We start from the raw sequence: 24,172 nt of genomic DNA, 5'->3' as shown, positions 1-24,172 counted from the left end.
TAGGTCACATATAAGCAATGAGAGAAATTTTAAAATAAGATAGATATATAGGGGCGCCTGGGTGGCTCAGCTGGTTAAATGTCTACCTTCAGCTCAGATCATGATCTTAGGGTCCTGGGATTAAGCCCCATGGTAGGCTCCCTGCTCAGTGGGGAGTCTGAGTCTTCCTCTCCCTCTCCACCCCCCACCCCCCGGCTCATGCACCCGCTCTCAATCTCTCTCTCAAATAAATAAAATCCTTTTAAAAAAGGATAGATATATAAAGAGGCAAACATTTAACATGTCTAAATACCAAAAAAGAAACCATAAATAAAAATAAAAGGAGAAAAACATTTGCAATGTATTCAATGACATATCCTCTTTGGTTTCAAATGCATATATTAACCAAACTCCTACACCTTGTCACTTGGATAGCACAAAGGCAAAGTAATCATATTCAAAGGCCACTGATGACCTCCCCACTCCAACCATCAAAGGGAAAGAAACCATAAACCTAGGCATTACCTCGATATGCTTTTAACCTTACCTTTCACATCTAATCCATCAGAAAATACAATTAATCTTACCTCCTAAAAATCTCTCCAATTCATCCACATCTCTCCATATCTACTATTGCCCTTGGTCCAGCTATCATCACCTCTTGCCTGAATATTAAACTATCCTATTAATTGTTCTGCCCATATCCTTTCCCGTCACTCATCCATAATTGAGCCAGAATGGAAATCTGATCTTCTCACTCCAATTTACCCTACCCCGACACTGATCACATACACATTCCATTCAACCCAGTGCTTAAAGCATCAAATATGTCTTAAATAATATGACATCTATCTACTTTTTTATTTTTACTTCATACCGTGCCTAACTTTCTACATTCCATGTTCTACCCACTCTGAACATTTTTCAATTCCCTAAAACAGCTACAATCCCATCAATTACAGATTTTACACATGGTATTTACTCAGGAACACTTGCTGATGAAGAGATAAGAAAGTTGAAGGATCATGGATAACTTAAGTTTCTAGCTGGCACAACTAGATGGATATGAGAGCCATTTACTGAAATATTCTAGATGCTAAATTATCTTCTATTATTAAGTCCTCACTATCATTCCTCGAACAGTTCAGATGGAAAAGTACCCCCAAAGTCCCTGTACTACTATCTCTTATACCTAGAATTCCCTTTTAATTGATCTTTGCATAAAGTGACTCCTTGATATTCTGATCTCAGAATGCCGCTGCTGATCAACCAATCAAAAGCAGGCACCCTAAACTATCACTGTTTTAATTGCATTGTATTATCACTATCTGATATTCTTATTTATTTGTTTATTGGGAACCTCCCCAATCAAAATATAACTTTCTGAGAGCAAAGATTTTATCCATCTTGCTCACCGTTGTATTCCCATTGCCAACATGTGTTAAAGAAATATTGAACAAATGATTAATTCGGAGCCAATATTATCTATCTGAAATAAAGTGAATTATCATCAAAAATTCATGCTTTAATAAAATATATCAAAATCATGGGAACTCATAATTAGGTAACTTACTGATATAAGCTTTTTTTTTTCAAAAAATAAGAATAAAACTGTGAACTCCAAGTCAGTATTAATTGGCATTATAGAAGGCAATTTAGGGTAGTGGCTGAGAATATGGGCTCTGGAGTCACATGTCTGGAATCGAATCCAAGCTCTACCACTTACTGTGTAACATTAGGCTGGTTACTTAACCTCTCTGAGGCTCAGTTCCCCAGACCATAAAGTAAATATAATAATAATACCTACCTTATGAAATATATATGAAGTACACACACCACCAACTCCCAACACAGAGAAAAGATTCCAATAAATGTCAGTTGTTGGGGTTTTTGTTTTGTTTATTTCTTACTGCAGAGAGCACCCAAAAAAAGTGGGCTCAGTGTTAGAAAGGATGGCAATTTGAAGTGGCTACTTCCATATGTCTTTGAAAGAGAGAGCTCCAAGTAGGTGATTCCACACAATACATACTTTTAATGCAGGACAACACTGACCAGTATATAGATAATCAGCAATAAATGAGAACTTCTCGCGGGGGCTTCTTACATACCGAGTGGGTTCGGAGTGCCGCAATGGTTTTTGAAAGTGCCATTTCCCAGAGTTCATCAATGTAGGCTCTATTTACTAAGCCCTGGGTTGTATGTAAAATGTGATCTTCAACCACAAAAAAGCTAAGATGGAGGAAAAAAGAAAGTACAGTTGTCAGAAATTACAGTTTGACGACTATCTCCAGGGTCTGACAAACATTAAGAGCTGCCATCAAATTCAGAGTTAACAGTCATTTTTTTCTTAAAGAAAGCTACTTGGTGTCATACACAAGAAAATCACATTCCTAGGACTTAGAATTTTGTCCGATCACTTTACAGAAATTAAGAGTCACGTTTCTATTAAATGTGAACCACACTACATCAAAAACTAATGATGTAATGTATGGTGATTAACATAACATAATAAAATAAAATTTAAAAAAAAAAAAAAAGGAAGCAGAGGATAGAGTGAGAAAGCGGCCGCCTGCAAGCCAGTAAGAGAGGCCTCAGAAAACCAAACCTGCTGACATCCTGATCTTGGACTTCTAGCCTCCAGAACTTGAGAAAATAAATTTCCATTGTTTAAGTCAAAAAAAAAAAAATGTTAACCATACTGATCAGCAATTTAAAAGGGAAGAAAATGGTTACAGGTAAGGGAGGTTAATTTTACTATATTAAAAATACCAGGCCATTAAGACATTTAAAAAAAAATAACTGATTTTAAAGAGATAATGAAAGCTAAAATACACATTTTTGTAAAAGCCCAACATACAAAATATCAAAATGATTCCCTTTATATGGATTTCCTCATTACAGGGTAGAAAAGGTATCTTACAAAGGTCAAGAAAATGCAAACTTATTTTTTAACACTCTGTTGTAGCTTTATTGTTGTGCATTTACAATGTATCTTTAGCTCCCTTGGCTAGATGTTCATACTAAATAATTCTTTAAATAAGGAATTCTCATGATATATTTTAATCAAAACTATCAGTTACATTGAAAAATCTAAATCTGAAATAAAAAAGAAAATTTCACAGAACAATCCAACTTATTTCCCTTTCTTTTAACTGCAAAGTCATTATTTTGCAATTAGAATAAGCTGCCTATATTTGGGGTGTTTATTTGGCAAATGCAATTCCATATTAGTATGTATACTCTAGATGATGGTGGCAAACTATATAGCCCATGGGACAAATCTGGCCCACTGCCTGTTTTTATAAATATTCTTTTATTGGAACACAGCCACGTTCACTCATTGCTGTATTGTCTATAGCCACTTTCACACTGCAACAACAGAACTGAATAGTTGTGACAGAAACCGTAGGGCCTGCGAAGCCTAAAATACTTTACTATCTGGCCCTTTTAGAAAAAGTTTGCCAACTTTTGCTGATTATTTGGTTCCCTCTTACCAAGAATAGAGAAACAAAACATCAGGTGTAATAAAAGTACAATTCAAAGTTTTTCTCCCTTTATCCACCAAAACTACTCTCCAACAATATAATGCTAAAACCAATAAGACATTCCTTTAAAATTATCAGAAAGTCAAAAATAAATCTTAAGAATTTAAAAGAAAAAGAGAAAAAAAATCTCCCAAGGAAAACTTATTTTTCCAAGTCTCACGAGTCTAGGTATTAAAAGTGTATAAATTTAAATACATACACACACATATATATACCTACCCTACAATTTGATTAAAATACTTCCTGTAGCCATCTAAAGTTTCATGCTGCAACAAAGCAAAGAAGAAAAAAGTTATTCTATTTTGATACATTAAGACAAAGTTAAAATCAGTTACTTAATTTCTTAAGGCTCAGTTACCAAGACTCAGGTGAATATAACAATAGTACCCTACCTTATAGGGTTATAATGAGGGGATGAACTGAGATCATTCATCCTAGTACCTAAAACAATGCCTGACACATAGCAATCAATAGATGTTAGTTGCTATTTTCTTACTGTCACATCCACCAAAAATGATCTCAGAGCGACAGTTTAAAAAAAAAAAAATAGTACATATGCAAAATAATGAACAGCTGCCAGAGAAGAAAAGTGAAAATTTGAGAAAAGTTAAGTTGGTGATCCTACCATGTTAGATGGAGGCTGGAGCACCAAACGGGCCTGTTTTCGCCTCTGTTTTCGGTAATAATTCTCAAATGTTTCCCGGGCACCCTGTAAATAAACAAAAGGAAATGGGTTGACGCAATCTGACCAATTATTCTACTATTTTGTGGGAAAAGAGAAGCTTCCAGGTCTGGAAGTGAGGCAACCCCACATTTCTCAAAATCTGCTATTTTGACAATGATAATAATCATAGAAAAAATAAAAACAACTATTACCATTTATTGAACCCTACTTACAAATCCCATAAGAATGGATACAAAAGATTCTTAACAGGACACTACCAGAACTCAACCACCAACACACCAAAGCTGGTTGCTGAATCAACTATCACAAATTCACAAGAATGAAGACAAACCAACACTCTCAAAAGAGCAGTTGAGCAAATGTTCTTTAAAAACCTCACAGAACATTCCAGAAGAAAAATGTTCAGAATGAAAATCAGTCCCAAATGAATCATGAGCAAAGGGCCAGGGGGAGGGAGGAAAGAGGCAGAAGTGGAGAACAATACATCAGTCTTCCCAGCTAGCACATAATCAAGCACAGGATTAACACCAAAAAAGAAGAAACAAAGCCCTGGAAATTCTTGGCGCACAGTTTCTTAAATTGAAAGGTGCTCCAGAGAACAAGAGCTGGCTCATGAGCTTTGTAACTGGGTTGAATCCCATCCTCTCAAAATTCATGTCCTTCCTGGGACGTCATAATGGGATCTTATTTAGAAATACGGTCCCTGCAGATGTACTTAAATTAAGATGCAGTCACACTAGAGTAGGGCGACCCTTAATCCGATATAACTGGTGTCCTTAAAAGAAAAGACAAAGAGATAGACGCACAGAGAGAATATTCTGTGACAACACTGGCAGAGCCCAGAATCACGCAGTTGCAAGCCAAGGACACCAAGGATTGCTGGCCACCGCCAGAAGCTGGGGAGAGGCAAGGAAGGATGCCACCCAGAGTCTCAGAGGGAGGATGGCCTTCTGACACCTGCTTTTGGATTTCTAGTCTCCAAACCTGGGACCCAATAAATTTCTGCTGTGCACCCAACCTGCGATACTTTGTTACAGCAGCCCTAGGAAACTAATAGAACTCAAAGCTTTTAAAACATGATGCTTCCCCCCCCCCCCGCCCCGCCCCGGGGCACCCGGGTGGCTCAGTCGGTTAAATGTCTGCCTTCAGCTCAGGACATGATCCCAGAGTCCTGGGATCGGGCCCTGATCTCCCTCTCCCTCTGCTGCTGTTCCGCTTTCTTGTGCTCTCTCTCCATCAAACAAATAAATAAAATCTTTAAAAAAAATGATGCCCCCCCATGACTAAATTCTACTCCGAATCCAAGACTTTTCTAAATAAATAAGAGTAGAAATGGAGAGACAGCATGCGCGGTGGTTAAGAGCACTGATTTTGGAACCGGATGATGATGATTTCATTCAAATCGCAAGTCTGCTCCTTTCTAGCTGTATAACTCATATGACCAGCTGTATAACTTTCACTGATTTACCTTCCACCATTTAACTATTCGGCTTTCACTAACAGATGTGCTATGGTGTTCTCATCTGTAGAGATGCCACCCTATCATTGTCATGAGGATTCAGATGAGTTATAAAGCTTTTAGAACAGTGTCTGATAAATAATCACCGCTATGCATGTGCTTATTGTTTTAAAAACGAGATGAAATAAATCAATGATGGAAATGAAAGCCTTGCCCATGCGAAAAAGTGTAAACTCTATGTAATACTGAAGTTGAGTTTCCTTCACCTTCCCAAAAGTCTGAAGAATCCTATTCAACATGACTTATCTGTTAGATCCCTAAACCGGAGAAGCTGATTTAAGGTACTAAATCACACTAACTCAATAGCATAAGCTCAGGGGTTGGCAAACGTTTCCTCTAAAGGGCAGGACAGTAAATATTTCAGGATTGGTGAGCTATACGGTCTCTGTCGCCACTACTCACCTCTGCTGTTGAAATACAAAAGGAGCCACAGACAGTACACATGTGAGTGTGGCTGTGTTCCAATAAAACGTTATTTGTGGAAACTGAAATTAGAATTTCATATAATTTTCATCTGTCATGAAATATTCTTTTTTTATTTTTCAACAGTTTAAAAATGTAAAAGCCATTTTGAGTTCACAGGTCACATCAAAGCAAGCAGCAGGGTGGCCATGGGCCATGGTTTGTTGACCCCTGGTGTAGCTTAAAAACAAAGGTTTTAAAATGCTAACGTGATTATAACTGTAGACACCTGAGTTTTTCCTGCTATAAAATGAAATCAAACATTAAGACAGTTATTTCAAGGCTTGCTTATTTCTTAGTCCATAAGTTAATGAGGTAGCAAATGATTCTATTTAAGAAATAAGAAGTGGAAACTGCCTGTTGGTTTGTTAAAGTTATTCCCCACTTGTCACCATTTCACAGCATAGTGGTATTATTAAATGTCAATTACATTCTGTACACACTAAGGGCTTTTCATTTTAAAGTTAACAACCCTAAAGGCCCTTTATTATTCTTGTGTGACATTACACATTCAACATGCTTTGGAGCCAAGATACACTTAGCTGAGAATTTAGGGAAAGTCTTCTCTCAAATTAGACCATTGTATAATAATTTAATTATTTGTTATAAAAGATAGAAATTATATAAGATGAAATTCTAGATAAAAACCTATCATAGACCTCTACTTAGTTCTAAACTAGATACAGTTTTGCCTTTCAATACTCATTCGATAAAATAAAAACACAAGAAAAGACCAATTTATCTAGTAATTCTGGCTTCTCTATTTACAAAAATGAGTTAGATTTTCCCTAGTGGCTGCTAAATAAATTCACCTCTGAGTATTCTATTTCTTCTACCACTTTTGTCAACTCAATACTTACAGGTAGAATTTAAAGTAGATGCCTGACCAGTCCGGCCGGGTGCCTGTCTTTTCACAAACAGATCAACAGATGAACTATAAAAGTTTGCCACTTCAGTTTCAAGCTCCTCTAATCATTAATATTAATTTTAAAAAACCCACCTCAAAAGCCAGTGAAAGTATAAGCAAATAGATACAAATAACAGACCAGTGAAAAGTTGTTTTCATTTTATGCCATTAGTATTACACTGGTCCAAAGGCTTTGTAATAATTAATTAACACACATAACATCACAGAAAAACAAGTCACTTTTTGTACATAAAATGCTTACCATACAATAAAGAACATCACTGAATTTATAGTCTATGGTGGAAAACTAGCAATTAAATGAACAAAAAATACCACAGAATCCTATGGATTGGAGTGTGTGTGTGTGTGTGTGTGTGTGTGTGTGTGTGTGTGTGTAGTAGGTAGGAGGAATGTCAGAGAAAGCCTCCCAGAAAAAAAAAAAATGCCATTTATATTCATAGTTGAAGAATGAGTCAGAATAAACCACATAAAAAGAAAGGGAAAAATAGTTCTTGTAGAGACATAGAGGTTCATGCATCCCATGAAATGAAATTCTTCATGATGGAACCTTCAGAATGTAAGAGAAAGGAATGACAAGAAGTAAAGGCTAGAGGACTTTATAAATTTTGTTAAGATATTTGCACTTCAACTCTAGAGACAATCAGAGTTTTAGACATTTGTAAGTTGTAATGTACTGAGCAGAATGAAGAAAGGGAACATTAGATACAAAAGGATCAGTCTGAACCTGACATATATTTACGAGGTACAAGCTGATGATTGATTGGACATTGGTGGTAAAGGACAGAAAAGACAGCAAGCTAACGTGAGGTTTCTAACCTGGATAACTGGTTTGACAGTGGTGTCATTTAATGAGAAAGAAAACGTAAGAGCAGGGATATATAGTCGATTATTATTCATGGATTCCATATTTGCAAATGTGCCTACTTGCCAAAATTTATTTGTAACCTCAAAATCAACACTCAGATAAGTACAGAGTGTTGAAAAATTTGAGCAGCGCCCAATGCACATGTTCCCAGCTGAGGTCAAACAAGGCAACCCTCCGTCTCCTTTCTTCAGTTCTCATACTAGAAACAATTATCCTTTTCACAGTCATCCAGTGCCTCATTCTATGCATTTTTGTGCTTTTTAAAAATTGAGATATAATTGACATATGACATTATATTATTTTCAGGTGTACAACATAATGTTTTAATATTTATATATATCTTGCAAAATGAACATCACCATAAATCTAGTTAACACCTATCACCACATACAATTTTTTTCCCTTGGGTTGAGAACTTTTAAGAGCTACTCTCTTAGAAAACTTCAATTATCCAATAAAGTATTATTAGCTATGGTCACCATACTGTATATTATATCCCCAGGACTTATTTTGTAACTGAAAGACTATTCCTTTTCATCACCTTCACCCAACTCCACCATCCCCCACTTTTGGCAACCACCGATCTCTCTATGAGTTCAGTTGGGTTTTTTGTTTATTTGTTTAGATCTCATATATAAGTGAGATCATAGAGTATTTGTCTGTGTCTGGCATATTTCACTGAGCAGAATGACCTGAAGGTCCAGCCATGTTGTCATAAATGGCAAGATTTCATTCTTTTTTATAGTTGAATAATACTCCTTTGTATATACAGATCCCACATGTTCTTTATCCATTCATCAATGAACACTTAGGCTGTTTCTCTATCTTGGCTATTGTAAATAATGCCACAATGAACATAGGAGTGCACATACTTTTTCAGTTAGTGTTTTCATTTCCTTCAAATAAATACCCAGAAATGAAATTGCTGGAACATACAGTAGTTCGATTTGTAATTTTTTGAGAAACCTCCACACTGTTTTCCATAGTGTTTACACCAATTTACATTCCCACCAACACGCAACAAGGGTTCCACTTTCTCAACATCCTCACCAACACTTGTTATTTCTTGTCTTTTTGATAATAGTCATTCTAACAGCTGTGAGGTGATTATCTCATTGTGGTTCTGATTTGCATTTCCTTGATGATTAGTGATGTTGAGCATCTTTTCATGTACCCGTTGGCTACCTGTACGTCTTGCATTTTTGTGCTCCTTGTTGATTTTTCTATTTAAAATGGCCCCCACACATAGTACTGAAGTGCTGTCTAGTGTTCCTAAGACTTGACACTTACAAGAAGACAAGATGTGCCTTACAGAGAAAATACATTTAGATAAGCTTTGTTTGGGCATGAATTATAGTGCTGCTGGCCATGAATTCGATGTTAATGAGCCAACAATATATATTAAATAAGGTATCTTTAAAGAGAAATACACACAAAACAGGGTTATGAATTGATTGGCTGATGAAATGTTGTAAGCAGAAGTTCGCAGTAACGTAACCCCGTACTTCCCCAGCAGCAATGGTTCAGTATTCATTAACTCAGTGTTTACAGTGATCTTATAAAATATATCAGTAACAAGAATTGATTGTATATGAGGAGACTGGTGATAATGACCTCTGTAACGAACATGTTTAGTTTGTGACTTCTAAGTGCTAAGTGTTCAGGAGCAGGTATATTTGGGTCCAGGTCAGGTGAAAGGGCTAAGCTAAAGACAATAGTTTTCAGAATCAAGAATCATTGGCAGATGAACCATGAGAGACTGTAGACTCTGAGAAACAAACTGAGGGTTCTAGAGGGGAGGGGGGGTGGGGGGATGGGTTGGCCTGGTGATGGGTATTGGGGGGTGCACATATTGAATGGAGCACTGATTGTTGTGCGCGAGCAATGAATCATGGAACACTACATCAAAAACTAATGATGTATGGTGATTAACATAACATAATAAAACAAAATAAATAAAAATAAATAAATTTAAAAAAAAGAATGATTGGCAGAAAGATGGTAATCTAAGCCTAGGAAAAAATGAGATAATCTAAGAAATATCTGTAGAATTTAAGTACAAAAGGACCTAGCACAAAAACCCTCAGTGACAACAGTTAGGAAATGTCTCTTTCCTATAATTAAAATATAACTTTAAATGTCACCTACTTAGAGAAGATTTTTCCACTACTCAATTTAAAATGGAAAGTTTTGCTGGGGCACCTGGGTGGCTCAGTCGGTTAAGCGGCCAACTCTTGGTTTCCGCTAGGGTCATGATCTTAGGTTTATGAGATCCAGCCCCAGGTTGTCCCCCCAACCCACCTCAGGCTCTGCATTCTGCACTCAGCATGGAGTCTGCATGGGATTCTTTCCCTCTTCCTCTCCTCCCCCGACTCCCACGGGTGCGCTTGCTCTCTCCCTCTCTCTGAGATAAATAAAATCTTTTTCAAAGAAAAGGAAAGTTTTGCCTAACACATAGCCCTCTTTTAATTCTTTGCATAGCACAATCTCCATCTGACATTATGTTATTGTTTATTGTCTGTCTCCTCTCATTAGCATGCAAGCTCCCCAAGAACAATGCCTGGTGTAAATGGCACTCAATATACATTTGTTTGAATAAATGATTAAAAGGATTTAAAAAATATTAATCAATATTTTCTTTCAAGGCTCCATTTTTATGTTTACTCTTTACCTGCTAAATTGCAATAATCATTTCTTTGTAATTTTTCCTATTCATCTCATCCTGCTGTTGTTCTACCTCCATTTATTCTTTTAAGATTTTTGTTCTTAGACATTTCTCCAAAGAAGACATCCAAATGGCCAACAGGCACATGAAGAAGTGCTCAACATCGCTCGGCATCAGGGAAATCCAAATCAAAACCTCAATGAGATACCACCTCACACCCGTCAGAATGGCTAAAATTAACAAGTCAGGGAACGACAGATGTTGGCGGGGATGTGGAGAAAGGGGAACCCTCCTACACTGTTGGTGGGAATGCAAGCTGGTGCAACCACTCTGGAAAACAGTATGGAGGTTCCTCAAACAGTTGAAATTAGAGCTACCGTTCGATCCAGCAATTGCACTACTGGGTGTTTACCACAAAGATACAAATGTAGGGACCCGAAGGGGTACGTGTACCCCAATGTTTATAGCAGCAATGTCCACCACAGCCAAACTGTGGAAAGAGCCAAGATGCCCATCGACAGATGAATGGATAAAGAAGATGTGGTATATATACACAATGGAATATTATGCAGCCATCAAAAGGAATGAGATCTTGCCATTTGCAACGACGTGGATGGAACTGGAGGGTGTTATGCTGAGTGAAATAAGTCAATCAGAGAAAGACATGTATCACATGACCTCACTGATATGAGGAATTCTTAATCTCAGGAAAGAAACTGAGTGTTACTGGAGTGGTTGGGGGTGGGAGGGATGGGGTGGCTGGGTGATAGACATTGGGGAGGGTATGTGCTACGGTGAGTGCTGTGAATTGTGCAAGACTGTTGAATCACAGTTCTGTACTTCTGAAACAAATAACGCAACATATTTTAAGAAAAAGAAGAAGATAACAGGAGAGGAAGAAAAGGGGAGTATGTCAGAGGGGGAGATGAACCATGAGAGATGATGGACTCTGAAAAACAAACTGAGGGTTCTAGAGGGGAGGGGGGTAGGGGGATGGGTTAGCCTGGTGATGGGTATTGAGGAGGGCACGTTCTGCATGGAGCACTGGGTGTTATGAACAAACAATGAATCATGGAACACTGCACCAAAAACTAATGATGTAATATATGGTGATTAACATAACAATAAAAAATTTAAAAAAAAAAAAAGATTTTTGTTCTTGTTTCATAGAAGTTATGCCTACTTCGTGCCAAATAATTTCCTAAAATTTCCTTTTGGCTCCTGTAGAAAATCATTCTTAGAATTATGTTTCCTCTGAATTTTTAGGATGATGTACTTTGTCCCATTTTATTCAAGATGTTTTTGCAGATCTCACATTTTGTTTTGTATTGTTTCATTTTCTCAATTGCTCTGTTTTGAACAATAGGAGCTCTTTCTGGACCAGTACTTTCTTCCAGGCTTCTCTTCATTCACCAACCATCTGGCTATAGATCTAATACCTTTATGGAAGCAGCAATTCATAGCAGGTTGTGATGTGCCCAGGTCCAAAGCTGTTTCATAGTAAATCCACAAACCGATTCCAGTGTCTAGCAAGCAACTGGCCTACTAAGCTCACATAAAATATGGCCGAACGTTCTCCTACCACACAGTTCCCAATGTTTAACTCTCTGAACCTAAGTGAATGAAAACCACAATAATACAGCCTTCCTATCTCTGTGCTCTTATGCAGCACTATTGAGTGTTCTCTAGCACCGGATAAACTGGGCTGCCATCGAAGGTCCACTTTCCCCCTCACCCCACACTCTGGCAGCCTTATAAAGGAGAATCTATATAGTACAGGGGTAGACAACTAATATATTCATCAATTTGGGACTGTATTTTCAAACCAGATGACCCAGAGTGAAAAAGCATAAAGTATCTTTGGACTTTTAAGGTTTGCTCTGTGTATGGCAGCAAAACACACATCACTCAACAACTAGGTTTCTGGATCCATTCAATCAGACTTAATGTTGGAGAAAATTTTATTCAAATTCAGACAATGTAATGTTAATTATAAGTCTTCCTTAACAATGGTGTTGTAATTTTTTAGACTTTTATGCATCTAAGGAATTTTAGTGGAAGTAAAGCTTAGAAACTAAGTAAGACTTTGCTTAATTTTTTTTTTCTGTTAAGTGTATATATTCCACCTGAAATTTAACTGAAATACACGAGTTTATATTATTATAAAAAATTCTCCACAACAAATTTCTTCTCACTCACTTGCAGAGCAACTACATAAAAAGAGCTAAATGATCACAGAACATATTCTATTTTTACTTAGTGCTAAAACAAGAGAAAGAAATATTCCCCAAGTTCTACTGACCTCTTCTTCAATTCACTAGGTGATTTCTTTTCTAAATTCGTATTTAATTTAGGGGCGCCTGGGTGGCTCAGTCATTAAGTGTCTGTCTGCCTTTGGCTCAGGTCATGATCCCAGGGTCCTGGGATCGAGCCCCACATTGGGCTCCCTGCTCCGCAGGAAGCCTGCTTCTCCCTCTCCCACTCCCCCCTGCTTGTGTTCCCTCTCTCACTGTGTCTCTCTCTGTCAAATAAATAAATAAAATCTTTAAATGAAAAAAATAAATTTGTATTTAATTTAAATATTATATCACATCCTATGATAAACTTGGAGGAGGGTGCTAATGGTCAAATGCCCCAAAAGCCATTGCCAATTTCTTAATTAATCCTAGCACTGGGAATTAACTAGGACATAACCCACTTCTCTTCAGCTATGCTGAAAACAGTTATTTGGTTGTTTTATGTTTGTTTTATCTTTTGCTTTTTTAATATTGTCTCTTTTTAAATTATTAACTACAAAAGTAGAATATGTGACTTTTAGTAAAATCAGACAATAAAGATAAGGCAAGGAAAGAAAATAAAAGTCATTCATAACCCCATCGCCTGGAGAGAACTACTATTTACTTTTTGGTGTGCTCCCTGACAGACGTTTTCCTATCCTAAATAGATATTTCACATACTCACATATGTACATACACACACCTATATAGGATCATATTGTGCATACTTTTTTCACTCTTTTCATTTTGCATTCAAAAATCTTTTCTCAAACATCATAAGTTAGTATGATCCATTCTTATTGCACAATACTGTGCCAACTTTCTTTCTTCAAACACATGCTATAAATTGTCATCATACAAATGCTGGAACTAACATGGGCTTTCAATAAATGTTTAAAAATAAAAATAGAAATACAAGTGATAACTTTGAATTCCCCATGTGTCTAGGCACTTGTCTGGATATAAACACAGGAAACACAGTATTGCCACTCGGTGTAGGCAAATGAGTGAGATTTTTTGTTTTTGTCTGTAAAAGTGGTAAGACTTATTGGTAACAAAGCTCAAACCCAAATTTTAGCTGCTGTCAGTTTATACATGTACACCAGTAATCAAATAAGTCAGGATCATGTGATCCTTACTCTTGACCAGGGGAAAAGGGAAGACCAGATGAAAGACCTTTCCGTGGGTTTCTTTTTCTTCATAAAAGGTGACGATGTATACCACGGGCACAGACACCCTGAACTTATACAATTACTGAGCCCCATGCCGCCAAACATTAGTGGCATCTACAAGTCTAGTTTTGTGGAAGAAAAAGTAAAACTTATGGTGGAACAATACTATTTCATATGGACAATATGTCTAAACAACAGACAAAAGAGGACAGACCCATCTTCATTAAATAGTTACTGTGCCATTATTTGGGAAAACAGCTCTTCATCAAGTGGGCCTTTCCTGGTAGAGAATGCTATGGGGTCTACTAGAGAGTGGGCTGAGTCCTTCTCATCCATCACAATAACTGAAAATTAACCATTGGATTAAGAAGCAGCAAAGGACAAGTAGACAAAGAACAAGGGAGGGAAATGGAAGGAGGGAAGCACACACCATTGTTCTTCCGGCTTTGCCTACAGGAAGCAATATTTCCATTTGGTCTTGGGCAAAGCCTGTAATTTCACCACCCTGACTGCAGCTGGAGAACTCCCTTTCAACTGTCCCGGCATCCAAGTGAAGACAGGTTTATTCAGAGTTTTAAAAAAACCAAAAACCTGAAAGGGCCATTTTAATTTGCTTCCATGTGAAAAGGGGAGCACTTTTCATAGGGCCCCATAATGATGTTCAGCGGGATATTACACTTCGCCATATGGCTAATTTGCACAGCAGGCCCGAAGCAGGGTTTTCTTTCATTAGAACTGCCCTAAAGATCAGACTACAGAAACATGTGTAAAGAACAAACCCAAGATGCCCCCTATTGCTTAAATCTAGAAACATTCGATTCCCAGATGTAAAAGCCCATTCAGAGAGTTTCCATGGCAAGGTCATTCAAGAGTCGCAGAGGTGGTATGTGTCACAGCCCCATTTACGTATATTAGGGCTTTGAAAATGTCTAAAATTCAAAAGCCACAAAATTGTCAAAACACCTCAAAACCCCCCCACCACTATATACAGAGGTACAATAATAGCTCTGGTAGATAATTTATTATTACAAAACAAAACAAAACAAAAACATTACTTTTTGAATGCCTGAATTCTTGATATCATTCATTAGCTTACAAAATAAATCTACATAAACTTTTGACCCTTTTTGAAGAGAGCAAAGGCAGTGTGACGTTCTAACAGAGTCCTGTTTATTTTTAAGATGGCCCTTATAACTTATGTTTGTCTTGGCATTTCCTCCTTCTGCCATATCCCAAGCCTGAGCCATAGAAAAGAACATCCCCTCCGGGAATGACAGAGTCTGCAGGATTTAAAAAAGAGAAAGAAAGAAATCTGATGTCTAATGATTATGGAGTAGTTGAGTCTATGCTTTTGAAGAAAGTAAACATTATGATTAACAATCTTGGGCTTTGTAATTAGCTTCCCCCTTCCAAGAGAGAGTGTTAATTTATTAAATATTTTAACAAAGAGTCTTTTATTATCAGATTCAGTTTGGCTGGCTCCTTTCATAGCATTACCAATTACAACCAATAAAGCTTTAATTGATGACTACTTTTTATAACCTTTGACCCAAGATGATAAACAGTTGTACCTTAGAAGCGAAAGGGTAAACCTCAAAGGGAACGGTGTCTTAATCATGCTTAGCAAACTAAACTGCTTAAAATTACAACCTACCTACCTGGTTAGAACAAAAACCCAGACTTCCTCCATGATTAAGATAATTGATCAGGAAAAGATTTGGATTTCACTTTTAAGATAAGTGTCCTTTTTGTTAGGGCTAACTAAAATTACCTGCATATAACTGTGTACCATAATGTGCTAATTGTAGATTATATTATGATTTAATCAATTGGTAGACAATTAGCAAGTAAATTTTAATATGTGACAAGCTTCTAACATAAAATAATTGAAATGCAAGTTATTTTACTATTTTTTTAAAAAAACACTATAATTTAAATTATATCCCCCCAAGTCCCATCATTTTATTGAGCAGTACCTTTCTAACACCAGGGACTGTTAAGAATATGTGAGCAAAGAAGTAAACCAAATTAACTGCCCAACAATGAGACACCAAAAATTCTTAGAGAATTGGGTGCCTACACATGACAAGCAAGGAGAGTCATTCCTTTAATTAGAGTGAGATAATGAGGTTGTCTGCATTTTCTCCAAAGAACAATTCCCAAAGTTGGTAGTGTTCCAAAGATACTATTCAACTGCCCAATTTCACACTTGCCAATTTTTAAGGAAAGTCTTTTCTAACTCACACCTGTCAAGCTTTTAAACTGCTAAGGTGCTGCATAATTTGGAAGTTTAAAATTTCCCAGACAAATCTCTTAATCTGTGTCATGTTGCCAAAATGAATAGGGCCTCTGAACAATTACTAAAGAGCTAATAGGAAAATGTGGCATCTAAAACTGTAAATGAAAATAATACCATCATGTCACAGTGGTTACACACCATCCTTTCATGGAGATGAAGACAATGAAGAGGCCGTTAATTGTCCTCACAATGGAAGTACTGGCCTAACAGAAGGTATGGTGTAAGATTTTATATAAAAAGAACTAGGCATACAGCTTTTAAGTGACTTCTCATGTACATAAAGGAAGTCAATGCCAGGAGAAGCAAAAAAATCTGAGGTTCAGTCGAAGTACTTTATAAATTGAAAGAGCTATACACGTTATTTTTATGATATATAAATGTATGTAATGGCTGTTTTATTAAAGACACATGGCTGCTCTCTGCATTTCAAAATCAAATTTGCCACACACCCAGAAAAAAACAGCCCTTTATATAGTTAAGTGAGGATTGGGGACATTTTGTATAAATAAATCTATGCTTTCCTCCCCATTAACAGATGCTGTAAAGAAACAAATTTAAAATCTAAGAATACAGAAATATATCATATTGAACTTCAGATGTTCAGAAAAAACAGATAGAGTATCTAAAAACAAATGAAGCTGATATTGGGGGAAAAAATAATACAGATTAAGAGAAAAAAGGAAACTAAAAGTTGAATAAAATTTGCTTCAATGCCAATTTTCTAAATTAAACTTGTTATGGGAGAATTATAGATTTATACAGAGTTAGAAGAAATAATAGAGACAGATCCTATGTGTTTTTACCCACTTCTTCCAATGGTAAACATACAGCATTGTATCACAATTAGGATATTGACATTGACACAGTCAAGGTCCACATTCCCAAAATTACAAGGATACCTCAAAGTCTCCTCTGTATAGCCATATCCACTTTCCTCCATCTCTACCCCCTACTTAACTTTTGGTAAGCACTGATCTATTCTCCATTTCTATAATTTTGTCACTTTCAGAATGTTACATACATGGAATTTTACAGTATGTAGCCTTTTGAGATCAGCTCATTTCACTCAGCATCAATCTCTGGAGATTCATCCAGGTTGTTGCCTCTATCAATAATTCTTTCCTTTATATTGCTGAGTAATATTCCATGGGAAGGTATAAATGTACCAGAGTTGGTTTAACCATTCACCTACTGAAGGCCATTAGGGCTGCTTCCAGTTTGGGACTCTATAAAAGCTGCTATCAACTTCCATGTTCAGCAAATACCTGAACTAAATTTTCATTTCTCTGGGATAAATGCCCGGGAGGGCAACTGCTGGGTCATATGGTAATTACATGTTTAGCTTTTTAAGAAAATGCCAAACTGTTTTCCAGAGTGACTATAACATTTTACATTCCCACCAGCGTCCTCGCTGCCATTTGGTGTCGTCACTACTCTGACAGGAGTACCGCGATGGCTCATTGTGGCTTTAATTTGAATTCCTCTAATGACTAATGCTGTTGAGCATCTTTTCATGTGTTTATTTGCCATCTATATATCTGCCTCAGTGAATTGTTTCTTCCTGTCTTTTGCCCATATTCTAACTGGCTTGTTTGGTTTTAAATTGTCGAGTTTTAAAAAGCCTTTGTATATTCTAGATACTACTCCTTTGTTGGATATGGTTTGCAGATATTTTCTCCCACTCTGTCCCTTGTCTTTTCATCTTCCTAAAGGGTATTTTGCAGTGCCAAAGAGTTCTATTTTGATGATGTCCAATTTTATCAAGTTTTTTCTTCTATGCTGAGCACTTCTGGAGTAAAGTTGAAGTACTCTGCCTCCTCCTACATTCTGAGGATTTTCTCCTATTTTTTTTTCTTAAAGTTTTAGTTTTGCATTTCACATTTAAGTCGTGATCCATTTTGACTTAGTTTTTGTATAAAATGTAAGAAATAACTCAAGGTTCACTTTTTTTTTTTTTAATGTGGACATCCAATTGTTCCAGCACCAATTGTCGAATTGCTTTCTCGCCATCTTCTACAATACTTTGGTGGGTCTATCCTACCTCTGAATTCTCTACTCCATTCCATTGATCTATCTGCCTACACCTCTGCCAACACCACAGTCTTGATTACCATAACCATATAATAAGTCTTAAAACTGAGTATATTAGTTCTTCCCCCTTTTTTTATTATTTTCAAAATTGTTTTAGTTATTCTAGTTCCTTTGCCTTTCCAAATTTTAGAATAATCTTGTCCATATCAACAAATATCTTATTGGGATTTTTTTGGGGGGGGGGCAGGGACAAAGGGAGATCAGGAGAGAGAGAATCTTAAGCAGACTCCATGCCCAGCATGGAGCCCGACGTGGGGCTCAATCTCACAACCCAGAGATCATAACCTGAGCCGAAATCAAAAGTCGGACGCTTAACCATCTGAGCCACCTAAGCACCCCTTTATTGGGATTTTGATAGGAATTTCACTAAATCTGTGTATCAACCTGGGAAAAATTAATATCTTTATTGTGTTGAGTCTTCCAATCCATAAACATACTATGGCTTTCCACTTTTTACATCTTTGTTGATTTTACCCATTGGCATTTTGTAGTTTTCAAAGCACATGAGTTCTGTACATTTTTTAAAAATTTACACTTAAACATATCTTCTTTATATTTTAAATTATATTGCATTTTTCATTCTGGTATCTATATGTTCATTTCTAGTATATAGGAATACAATTGATTTTTGTATATCTTATATCTGCCACCTTGCTATATCCACTTACTAGTATTAGGTGGTCTTATCTTGATTCTTTGGGGTTTTCATCAGAAACAATCATGTTACTTACAAATAGGTATGGTTACATTTCTTCCTTTCTAATCTGTATGCCCTTAATTGCCTTTCCCAGTCTTACTGCACTGACCAGAATGTCTATTCAACATAGAATACTATGTTGAATAAGTGGTGAAAACAGACATCCTTGCTTTGTTCCTGATCTTAAGGGGAAAACAGTCTTTCACCATTATTATAAAGGTAACTGTGGGTTTTTACATAGGTTCTTTATCATCTGAGAAAGGTTTAGTTAGTTTTTTTGTTTTGAATCATGAATGGGCTTGAATTTTGTCAAATGTTTTTTCTGCATCAGTTGATATGATTGTGATTTTCTTCTTTAGCCTGTTAATGTGGTAATTTATATTGATTGAGTTTTAAATATTAAACCAGCTTTACATACCCTGAAACAAACTCTACTTGGCCATTTTTCTCCTTTTATATATACTAAATTCTGCTTAATAATATTTTGTTAAGAAATTTTACAACTATATTCATAAGGGGTATCAGTCTGTATTTTTAATTTTTATATTATCTTTGTCTAGTTTGGGCACCTGAGTACTACTAAGCTTCATCAGATGAATTGAAAAGTGCTCCTTCTACTTCTATATTACAGAAGAGGCTATGTTGACTAGGTGTTAATTCTCCCATAACTGTTTTGTAGAATTCTCCAGTGAAACTGCCTGGGCCTGGCTGGAGATTGAAGACAGGAGTTTTTAAATTATGAACTCCATTTCCTTCATAGTCACAGGGCTATTCAAATTATCGATTTCATATTAGGTGAACTGTGACAGTTTGCATTTTTCAAAGAATTGGTCAGTTTAATAAGTCCTCAAATGTATGTGTGTAGAGCTGTTCACTATATTCCCTTATTATCCTTTTGATATCTGTAGTGTCTATATCAATTAACCTTGCTATCCCTTATTTTATTCCTGATATTGGTAATCTGTTTCTTCTTTCTTTTTCTCTTTATCAATCTTGCTAGAGATTCATCCATTTTATCAATTCTTGAAAAAGCAAGCACTTGCATTGATTTTTCTCAACTGTTTTCTTCTTTTCAAAGCTGCACTGATTTCTGCTCTTATTATTTCCTTTATTCTGCTTGCTTTGGGTTTATGTTTTGCCTTTCTTTTTCTAGGTTTTTGAGGGGAGAACTTACTTTATTGGTTTGAGACTTTTCCTCTTTTCTACTGTATGTAAGTTAGTGCTATAAATTTTCCTCCCAACACTGCTTTAGCTGCATCCCATAAATTTTCATTTTCATTCAGCTCAATATATATTTTTATTTCCTTTGGACTTCCTCTTTGAAGGAAGTCCTTCAACTTTGAAACTAAATAAGTTTCAAAGTGTTTGGAGACTTTCCTATTATATTTCTGTTACAGATTTCTAGTCTGATTTCACTGAAGTCTGTATAGGATTTCAAATTTTGTTTAGGCTTATTTTGTGGTCCAGGATACAGTCTAACTTAATACATGTTTTGTGGACACTCGAAAAGAATGTATATCCTGCCACCTTGTCTACAGTGTTCTATAAATGTCAGTTGATGGTGCTGCTGAGTTCTATATCCTTGATGATTCTCAGTCTAGTTGTCTTGTCAATTGTTTGGTTTGAGGTCCCCAACTTTAATTGTGAATCTGTCTGTTTCTCCTTTCAATTCTAATAGCTTCTGCTTCACAATTTAGCAGATCTATTGTTTGGGGCACACTCATCTAGGATTAAAGGTCTTCTTGACATAATGGACCTTTCTCTGTGGTAATTTCTTTTGTTCTAATGTCTATTTCATTTATATTAATATTGCCAATTCCACTTTTTTTTTAATCAATGTTTGCTGATGTCCTTTACTGATCATCCTTTTTACTCTCAGCCTGCCTATATATCTGAAGTGATTTTCTTATAAACCGAAGATAGTTGGGTCATATTTCTTAATCCACTCTGCAAAAATCTGCCTTTTCATTGGTGTAGCTAGATAATTTACATTCAGTGCAATTATTTATATGTTAGGGCTTATATCTGTCATTTCAGTTTTTTTTTTAATATTGGTTTTCCTTGTTTCCAGTTTTTTTTTCTTTTTCCTGCCTTCCTGCAGATTACCTGAATATTATTTAGAATTCCATTTTTTTAATCTAGAGTGTTTTGGAGTATATCTCTTTGTACAAGATTTTTAATAGTTATTCCAGATATTACATTACATATACATAACTTATCATTGGCTACGGATATTGTCATTTCACCAGTCCCAGGGAACTATAGAAACCATACTTCCCTTTATGTCTTTACCCTTCTCCATATATAATATAATTATCTTAAATATTTTCTCTACATACTCTTAGAACCAAATCAGAAGTATTGGCAAATCAAAATCTCATACTTTATAGATACTCTGATAAGACAGAATATACATTCTTTTTAAATAAGCATTGAACCTTTATCAAATTACACTATATGCTGGACCATAAAGAAAATCTCCACAGATTACAAAGTGTTGAAATCTACAGGGTATATTATCTGACTCCAGTGGAAATGTAGAAATCAGTAACAAAAAGATAACTAGAATATTCTAGTCCTAGATATTTTCTCGAGAAAAGAGCATCCGGTCCATTAAAAAATACTTGTATAAGAACGTCACAGTAGCTTAATTCATTATAAGCCCCAAACTAGAAACAACCCAAATGTCCATCAATATCCACAAAATGAAAAACTACCCCACAATAAAAAGGAACAAACTACCAATGCATGAAACATTCATGAATCTCAAAAACATTATGCTGAGGAAAACTAGCTAGACACAAAAGAGAATATGTTATATGATTAGCTGTATATGAAGTTCAAGAACAGGCAAAACTAATCTATGATGACAGAAATCAGAAAAGTTTACTTTGTGGGAGAAGGCTACTAATGACTAAAAAGGGGCAAGAAGATACTTCCTTGGGAGATGGAAATGTTCTATTTCCAGATCTGGGTGAGACTTAAAAAAGTGTATACATATGTTAAAACCCATTAGGTTACACACTTAAAATTTGCACACATTTTAATATATGCAATTTAAAAAAACACAAAGGGAAAAAAGATTGATTTACAAAAAAATTTTTAAATTTCTACAAATCAAAATGAAAGAAACAAAATTAAAAAGCAAATACTATACTAAGAAAATATTACAGATACACATCAGACAAAAAAAAACTACTTATCTGAATAAATAAAATATAAACATTCCATGCACACACAAAAAGGAATGAGTGGTTTCTAAACATTAGAAAAATGTCCACAATTAATAGCGATTTTTAAAATGCAATGAAATTCACAATGTACCTTTTTTTTTACCTATCAATTTAGCAAAGGAAAGAAGACAACACCTAATATTGCTGAAAATATGGTAAGATTGCATTTCTATGTTCTTTTGTTAAGGAATGCAAATTGTTATGACTTTTCTGAGAGTTATCAGGAAGCTTAAAATGTGTATGCCCTTTAATAATTTCACCTAAAGCGATAATCAGATAAGTGATGAAAAAAATGTCTAAAATAGGGGCGCCTGGGTGGCTCAGTCGTTAAGTGTCTGCCTTCAGCTCAGGTCATGATCCCAGGGTCCTGGGATCGAGGCCCGCATCGGGCTCCCTGCTCCGTGGGAAGCCTGCTTCTCCCTCTCCCACTCCCCCTGCTTGTGTTCCTGCTCTCCCTATCTCTCTCTCTGTCAAATAAATAAATAAAATCTTTAAAAAAAATGTCTAAAATATGCACAGTTGAAAGAACTTGGATTCAGATTCTAATAGTATGGGTTAGAACCCTGGCTTACCCCTAACTTCATGATCTTAAGCAACTTACTCTCTCTAAGTCTCAACTGCCTTGCCTGCAAAATAGGGATGTTAATATATATACTGGTCAGGGTTGCTATGAGAATTAAATAAAACAATGTATGCAAATCACATAATATGATGCCCAGTAATAATAAGTATTCAATAAATGGTAACTATCATCATCACCATTACATGATTAATTCTAACTACACTGGAATAAGTAAACTTATACAGAGGAAATAAAGACAATAATGTTGGGTCTACACTTGACGTGAACAGATATTTGTGATATGGTATATGTTAATGGGTGGAGAAGCAAATCAAAATCATAAAGAAACACACAGTACAATTAAATTTTTATAAAAAGTATATCAAATATGTTCAAAGAATAACATCTGCAAAGAAGCAGACCAATATTATGGTAGAATTGTAATTTGGTTTCTTCAAATTTTTGTATTTTTTCAAAACAGGAAATAATGACATTTGGGGGGGAAAATTAAGTTATTTCCTTAGTTCCCTTTTATCAAAGGCATTACAGTGTCCTTTAACTGATCTTACCAGCTCAGTTGCAGAAAGAGCCTAGAGCAGACAATGGTGGAATAATTGGTACAGAAACTACCAGATGCCAAGATAAAGAACACAAGAAGAGAGGGGGGAAAAAGTGCTCTCTCTGAAGTGGACAGGTGAGAATAGAAGTGGTTAGAAGTAACAGTGCTGGCACCTAAAAAGGAACTCACCGTCCTGGTAGCAGTAAGATGACCATAAAACTAATACTTTGTTGACCTTGTCATCTACCACTCCAGACTACCGACCAGATAGCTGGCTATGTGATGACCCCTCCCTGTGAATGTCAAGTATGCAACTCTACAATAATTGTGTGGTATGCTTTCAGGCAACAGAAGGCACCCTGGACAGTAGAAACTTCTAACAAAAGACCTTTGAAATAGACAAGTATCTGAAGGTCTCCCTTAAGAAGGTAATAAAGCTATGCCTGGAAAGAGGGGAAATTTTTGCTCTTTGCTGAATGGGAGGGCCCAAATGAAATCTGATCCTGGAACAAACTGCACAATAACCTGGCATTATGAAGGGCTATTTGGCAAGTCAAGGAAGGATGATCTACCCAAAGACTAGTCCAGAATAAGTTTGGCTCTGCCTAACTTAGGATTGGCAGGGATCCTTTTAA

General features: G+C 36.1%; 1 protein-coding gene across 4 annotated transcripts in view; it reads right to left on the bottom strand.

Annotated features, from left to right (window-relative positions):
* EXOC6B (exocyst complex component 6B) overlaps positions 1–24,172 on the bottom strand; it is a 609,012-nt gene that overhangs the window by 307,165 nt on the left and 277,675 nt on the right. For all 4 annotated transcript variants that reach the window (XM_028116269.2, XM_088026464.1, XM_028116270.2 and 1 more), the window contains 3 exons: positions 4,150–4,233; positions 3,744–3,790; positions 2,088–2,208 (listed from right to left, as the gene is read on the bottom strand). In XM_028116269.2, the coding sequence (XP_027972070.1) occupies positions 2,088–2,208; positions 3,744–3,790; positions 4,150–4,233 (252 nt within the window). The remainder of the gene's footprint in view (positions 1–2,087; positions 2,209–3,743; positions 3,791–4,149; positions 4,234–24,172) is intronic.

This window comes from Eumetopias jubatus, unplaced genomic scaffold (genome assembly GCF_037043125.1).
Source record: "Eumetopias jubatus isolate StellerSeaLion01/CBP00866 unplaced genomic scaffold, mEumJub1_p1.0 scaffold_9, whole genome shotgun sequence".
In the NCBI taxonomy this organism is placed as follows: domain Eukaryota; kingdom Metazoa; phylum Chordata; class Mammalia; order Carnivora; family Otariidae; genus Eumetopias; species Eumetopias jubatus.
The sequence above is the reverse complement of the archived record's forward strand: the minus strand, read 5'-3'. Positions and strand labels throughout refer to the sequence as shown.